Source organism: Cryptomeria japonica, chromosome 11, assembly GCF_030272615.1.
Source record: "Cryptomeria japonica chromosome 11, Sugi_1.0, whole genome shotgun sequence".
Taxonomy (NCBI): Eukaryota; Viridiplantae; Streptophyta; class Pinopsida; order Cupressales; family Cupressaceae; genus Cryptomeria; species Cryptomeria japonica.
Genome location: NC_081415.1, coordinates 386,037,851 through 386,043,710, shown reverse-complemented (window position 1 = coordinate 386,043,710; position 5,860 = coordinate 386,037,851). Strand labels below are relative to the sequence as shown.

Genomic DNA, 5,860 nt, shown 5'->3' with positions numbered 1-5,860 from the left:
CTTTGTTATAACCCTAAAAGGGATTCCCATTTAGTTTTATGAGTGGAAGAGAGGAAAAAAGAGAGGAAGAGAGGAAAAAAGAAAACCATAGTTGTGCAACCAGCAAACAGGAAGAAGGGAAAAGCTAGCACAAATCACATTGGGGCAGCACTATAGTTGCATTGAGAGCATCAAGGAGCTCATTTCAAACACTTGTCAACAAATTTGAAAGAGGTAAGTGTTATTTTTTGTTGATTATGTTGGTTTTTTTTCTATATTTATGGATTTTTTCATTTTTTTGTTATTTTTTTTAAAACTTCAGCTTTCCAAATCTATATTGCTGCTTGCATACTTCAATGATTCAATCACAATGACATAAATAGAACAATAGCATAGCAAACCCTAGACTTTTTTTTTTGAAAAAATTGTATACATGTATTTATAATTTTTTCTAAAAAAAACCTAGGGTTTGCTGATTTTTCTGAATTGTTAATTTCTTTCTTTGAAATTTGAAAATTTTCAAGAAAAAACACAATGCACAAATTAGTCTTTGCTGATTTTTTTTAATTAGTTTAAAATTTTAAATTTAAAACTTTGTCAAACACAATGCTTAAATGGTGATTTGTAAAATTGTCTTATTGCAGCAGCTCTCACGTTTTGAAAACAATTTTTTTTCCTAATGGCTCATCCTAATCCTCCACCTAGGAAACATGGTCAAAAAGATGAGGCATGGAAATACACTGAAGAATTTCCTGGTAGACAAAGAAATCAAACCAAGTGTATGTTTTGTAAGGAAATTAACCATGGGGGGATAAATAGATTAAAATATCATATTGCTGGCATACGTGGTCATGACACTGAGCCTTGTGACAAGGCAACTCCTGAAGCAATCCGTTTTTGTTACGTCTTATTAGAAAACTTTGAAATACATAAGCAAACAAAAAAAAGACAAAGAGAGGAGTTATGTCATATTGGTTCCCCTCCACCCACATCCGCATCTGGCTCCGCATCCGTAGGTTGTGTTGGAGAGGGTTCTTCTATGCCTCCCTTTCGTCCTAGTGCTTCTGCTAGTGCCAGTACTTCTATTCCTACTCCTAGTCACACTTTTGGTCCTAGAGTGCGAAAATCTAAAATAGACAATTTTTTTGTACCACGCACTACTCCTGGCGCACAGCCCTCGCTTGAGAGCATGTCTTGGAACAAGGAGGTCCATGATGCAGGAAGAAAAGCAATTTGCAAGTTTTGGTACTTCTGCAACATTCCATTTATTGCAGCCAGGTACTTTTTTATTTGATTGTTTTAAATTAAAATTTAAAATTTTATGGTTTGAATTTGAAAGTTGAAATTGAAATTGAACTTTTCCTATTTAATCTATTTCAATTTGTGATAGGTCTTCTTATTGGCAAGGCATGATTGATGCAGTAACCATTTGTGGGCCGGGGTTTAAAGCCCCCAGTGATACTGAGTTGAGTGGCCCTCTCTTGTTGGAAATGGTGGAAGATATGAAAGTTGACCTAGAAGACCACCGCCAATCTTGGAGCCAGAAGGGTTGCACCATCATGACAGATGGTTGGACTGATAGGAGGAATAGAACACTCCTAAATTTTCTTGTTTCTAGCGGAGGTGATTGATCATTTTACTTCTCTATATGCATTGTGATTGAAATTGAATAATTTACATTCTAATTTATTGATAATTAATTTGTTTTATTTTCAGGATCCACCATGTTTTTGAAGTCCATCGATGCTTCCTCACATGTCAAAAATGCGGCATACTTATGTGAGGCCATTGAGGAAGTTATAGATGAGGTGGGGGAAGAAAATGTGGTGCAAGTGGTGACGGATAATGCAGCAAGTTATGTTGCTGCAGGTAAACTTTAAAAGTTTTCTTTTAAGTTTTAAGTTTTAACTTTTAAACTTTTAAGTTTTTAACTTTTAAATATTAATGGTAAAATTTCTTGATACGTATCACATCTAATTCTTTAACTAATTTAAAATTGTTGCAGGAAAACTTTTGATGGAGAGGCACCCAAAAATCTTTTGGTCTCCATGTGCAGCCCATTGCCTTGACCTCATGCTGGAGGATATAGGTAAGCTTGGATGGGTGAAAGAATGCGTTGAAAGGGCCAAGAATATATGCAAATTTATTTACAATCATGCATTGGTCCTTAGCATTATGAGGCAATACACGGGGGAAAGGGAGTTGGCTCGTCCTGGTATAACGAGATTTGCCTCAAATTTCCTCACATTGAAATCCTTGTTAAAATCAAAGGCATCTTTGAGGCGCATGTTTGTTGGTGAGGAGTGGACTTCCTCATCCTATGCTACGACCACTGCAGGGATGGATGTAGTAGATTGCATTTTTGATGAGCTAGGTTTTTGGATCCCTTGTGCAGAGATCGTGCAGGTAATTTTATAAATTTATAATATTACATGCATATTTTTGTTTTGTTTGTATTGTGCAACTTTGCAATTTTTCTTATTTTCATGCACACTTGTGAGTTAACTATTTTTGTTTAACATTATTTGCAGGTCACTGAGCCCCTAGTAGTTCTCCTACGAGTTGTTGATGGGGAGAAGCCCGCTATGGGCTACATATATGAGGGCATGGATAGGGCCAAGGAGGCCATTAGATCCATATATGCTGGAGTTGAGGATAAGTATAGGCCCATTTGGGACATAATTGATAGAAGATGGCATAACCAACTTCATAGGCCCATCCATGCAGCAGCTTATTACCTCAATCCATCATTTCGTTTCCGTGCTGATTTCAAAGCGGATGAGGAGGTTCTTAGCGGGCTATATTCAGTAGTACAACGGATGGTCACTGATACCACAGCTACACTTCTTGAGATGGATGCATTTAATAATGCATCAGGGGCAATCTTTGCCAGCCAATTGTGTAAAGAGGGTCGGACAAAATTGCAGCCAGGTAGAAAATTGAAAAATTCTAAAGTTTATGACATGCATTTTAATTTTTCATTTTATAATCTACCTTTAAAGTTGGAAATGAGACTAATGTTTTTTTCTTTTCCTTATCTCAGATAGATGGTGGCAAATGTTTGGGCCTTCAACCCCAAACCTTCAAAAAATTGCCATCCGCATATTGAGCCAGCCGTGCAGCGCTTCTGGATGTGAGCGCAACTGGAGCATGTTCGAGCACATCCACTCGAAGAGGCGAAATAGATTGTCTGTGGAGAGGTTGAATGATCTAGTCTTTGTTCATTACAACCTCCGTCTCAGGACCAGACAGATTGTGGACGATGACTCCTCTCCGATCACTCTAGAGGAAGTCGACCCTGAGTCCGATTGGCTCACTGAGTCCACCGATCCAGTCTTCACTGATGAGGACCTTGAGTGGGTTGACCAGGCAGACAGAGAGGCTGAGGCTGCGGCTATGGCAGAGGAGGAGGATAGAGCACGATCAGGCACAGCACCTATGGCTACTCAGACTGGCACATCACAGGCAGAGACTATGGCTACTCAGTCATCCAGGACCTACCTTAGACGCCTTTGTAGGAGGCAGATAGACTCGGCTGAGCCAGAGCCTGAGCCATAGACTTGTTTTTTTTTACACTTTACAGTTAGATATATGTTTGGGAACATTTGTAGTCATGGATTTTATATTATACATTGGACAACATTTATAACTCTATATATCTATGTTTTCTAATTCCTTCAGCTACAATTTACATTTCTACGCATGTGATGGATGTATGTTTATGTATGTGATCAAATTAGCTTCTATTTGATGATGTTATAGTGTCTTTAAGCTTAATTCAATAATGGGTGTATGAAACAAGTTTTAAATAGTTAAAAATCTCTAAATTTCAAGGGTTTTCTTATTTTGCCGAGTCGTTGCCGAGTCATTGCCGAGTCCGAGCCGAGTCACGAGTCGAGTCAGCCTTGTCGAGTCAGAGCCGAGTCCGAGTCTAGGAACTATGCTCTTAACATCAACGAAACAACAATCATAGATTCTGGTAGTGTTGCAACCACCTAGTATCAGAGTGGCTGCCATATAAGCTGCAATTCTAAATAGCATCTTACATAATATCTGCAATGATCATGCAAAAGTAACTAGATTCTAACATTAAGGTTATAAGTGGTTTTATATGTTCCTTTACAATGTATAAAACAAAATGGGACGATGCCGCCGTCATTAACATACCCTTGAAAGAGAAAAAGAAAGATAGGACAATTCATATAAAGCGAACTAGTTTTGTTCTCAAGTTTCCCATTTAGTGTTAGATTTCCAAGTGCAACTTCAATGTTTTAATGGTGATGAGCATTAACTTCATTTCTAACATTACATTAAAAAGGCAGCATCCAAACTAAACAAATGCATTATTTATTGGTGATATTCTTTAGAAAACACACAAATATTAGAACAAAAATATAACATTTTCCATCTGACGGACTTGATAAGCTTAGAATTGCCTCTGGTCTATGAGTTTTGTTTGGCTGCCATAAAGCTTTTGCATTTATGATTTTTATGTATCAGACATCTTCCCTCATTTTATTTAATCATCCACTCTTTCCACTTTTATAATACTCCACTTGAACTACAAGTTCTAGGATTAATCACAACCTTCTATATTGCATAAGCTTAAAATGAGTGACTTTTTGGTAGAACGCCACTACTGAGACATGCCCTACAGGATGCACCATGTGAAAAACAAAGTTCATTATATTTTGCTACAATTCTGGATCTGGCTGTCAAAATCCAGCTGGGACTTTCACCCTGCTGCATCCCTACTCATACAGGATGCGATTCACCTACATGCTGCAAGATTCAAATGTCTGATTGGTGACTATAAAGTATAAACTCACCAAACCCACCAGCACCTGATACATCTGTCAGGCAAAGACTAGTGGTATTTTACATCTGTTCACTAAGTTAGCAGGCATCATTTACCAACATCTAGAATATCCATGTTTGGACAAGAATTGTTACCCCAAGGTTTACAGAACTGCCCAATCATATGACAGGAAAAGCAGGCCCCACATATACAGGATGCTTCTTTCTTTATGTTTTACAAAGGCCAATACAAAATAAAAGAGTTGATTGAATCAAAAAATTCAAACAAATAAAAACTTGCCAACTGAATAAAAAATGCACTTAGAAAGAGAACATTGAATATTACACGGCAAAACATTTTCTTCATTATGAAATGCATTTAACCCTTTAAGAAATAATTTGCAATCCATCACCCTAAAACAAAAATTGCATGTACACGTAGAAACCTGAGCTAAATAAACTTTCATAACTCCAACGTTGTGCATCTATACAAAATACTACACATTATAGTATAGCAGAGATTGACAGAAACCATAATACTCGAGTCAAACAAATAACGTGCAGCTCTGACCAATAAAATTCCCAATTTCTTCAATTACTCGCTGGGTTTTTCAGTAACTAGAAAGTAATTCCCGAGTTTTCAAGAACTCGCAGTTAGTTCATGAGTTTGTCAATCAATATTTTTTACTATTTTTATGAATATTATTATAGTTATTTAACTTTGCGTGTTTTCCCTGTTTTAAACTCAGGTGATTGAAAAAAAAAAAATCCAGGTTCCTACATGTTAATAACTTGCAAATGGAATGTTACTATGCTTCAAATGATCTGTGTCATATCCGTTGCAGCCATATTGAAACAAATTGGGAAGCTGAGATCAAAAAATACATGAATTAAAAGTGAATTAGCAATCACAGCCCTAGAAAAAGTCACAAAATTACCTCAAAAGATGTATGAGCTATCATGTAATCTTTTCCTTAGGAATGTATCAAATCCCAGTCAGCCATACTCTAGTCTGTTTTTACAATGATAGTTCAAAATCATTGCATTATAGTGATCACTCTATTTGTATAAAATGCAGCCAAAG

General features: G+C 36.8%; 1 protein-coding gene across 1 annotated transcript; it reads left to right on the top strand.

The window, feature by feature from the left end:
* Positions 1–574: 574 nt before the first annotated feature.
* Positions 575–3,666, top strand: LOC131049197 (uncharacterized). The gene is made up of 6 exons (XM_057983230.2): positions 575–1,257; positions 1,370–1,602; positions 1,696–1,848; positions 1,985–2,385; positions 2,511–2,910; positions 3,023–3,666. Exons 1-6 carry the CDS (start codon positions 659–661, stop codon positions 3,535–3,537), a joined length of 2,301 nt encoding a protein of 766 aa, XP_057839213.2. The 5' UTR covers positions 575–658; the 3' UTR covers positions 3,538–3,666.
* The last annotated feature ends 2,194 nt before the right edge of the window (positions 3,667–5,860 follow it).

What these genes read in the sequence shown, in the direction of transcription:
- LOC131049197 (XM_057983230.2), top strand. Translation starts at nt 659, where the DNA reads ATGGCTCATCCTAATCCTCCACCTAGGAAACATGGTCAAAAAGATGAG. An exon ending in AGCAAGTTATGTTGCTGCAG is followed by an intron (nt 1,849 to 1,984) that starts GTAAACTTTAAA and finishes AAATTGTTGCAG; the next exon opens with GAAAACTTTTGATGGAGAGG. An exon ending in TCGGACAAAATTGCAGCCAG is followed by an intron (nt 2,911 to 3,022) that starts GTAGAAAATTGA and finishes TCCTTATCTCAG; the next exon opens with ATAGATGGTGGCAAATGTTT.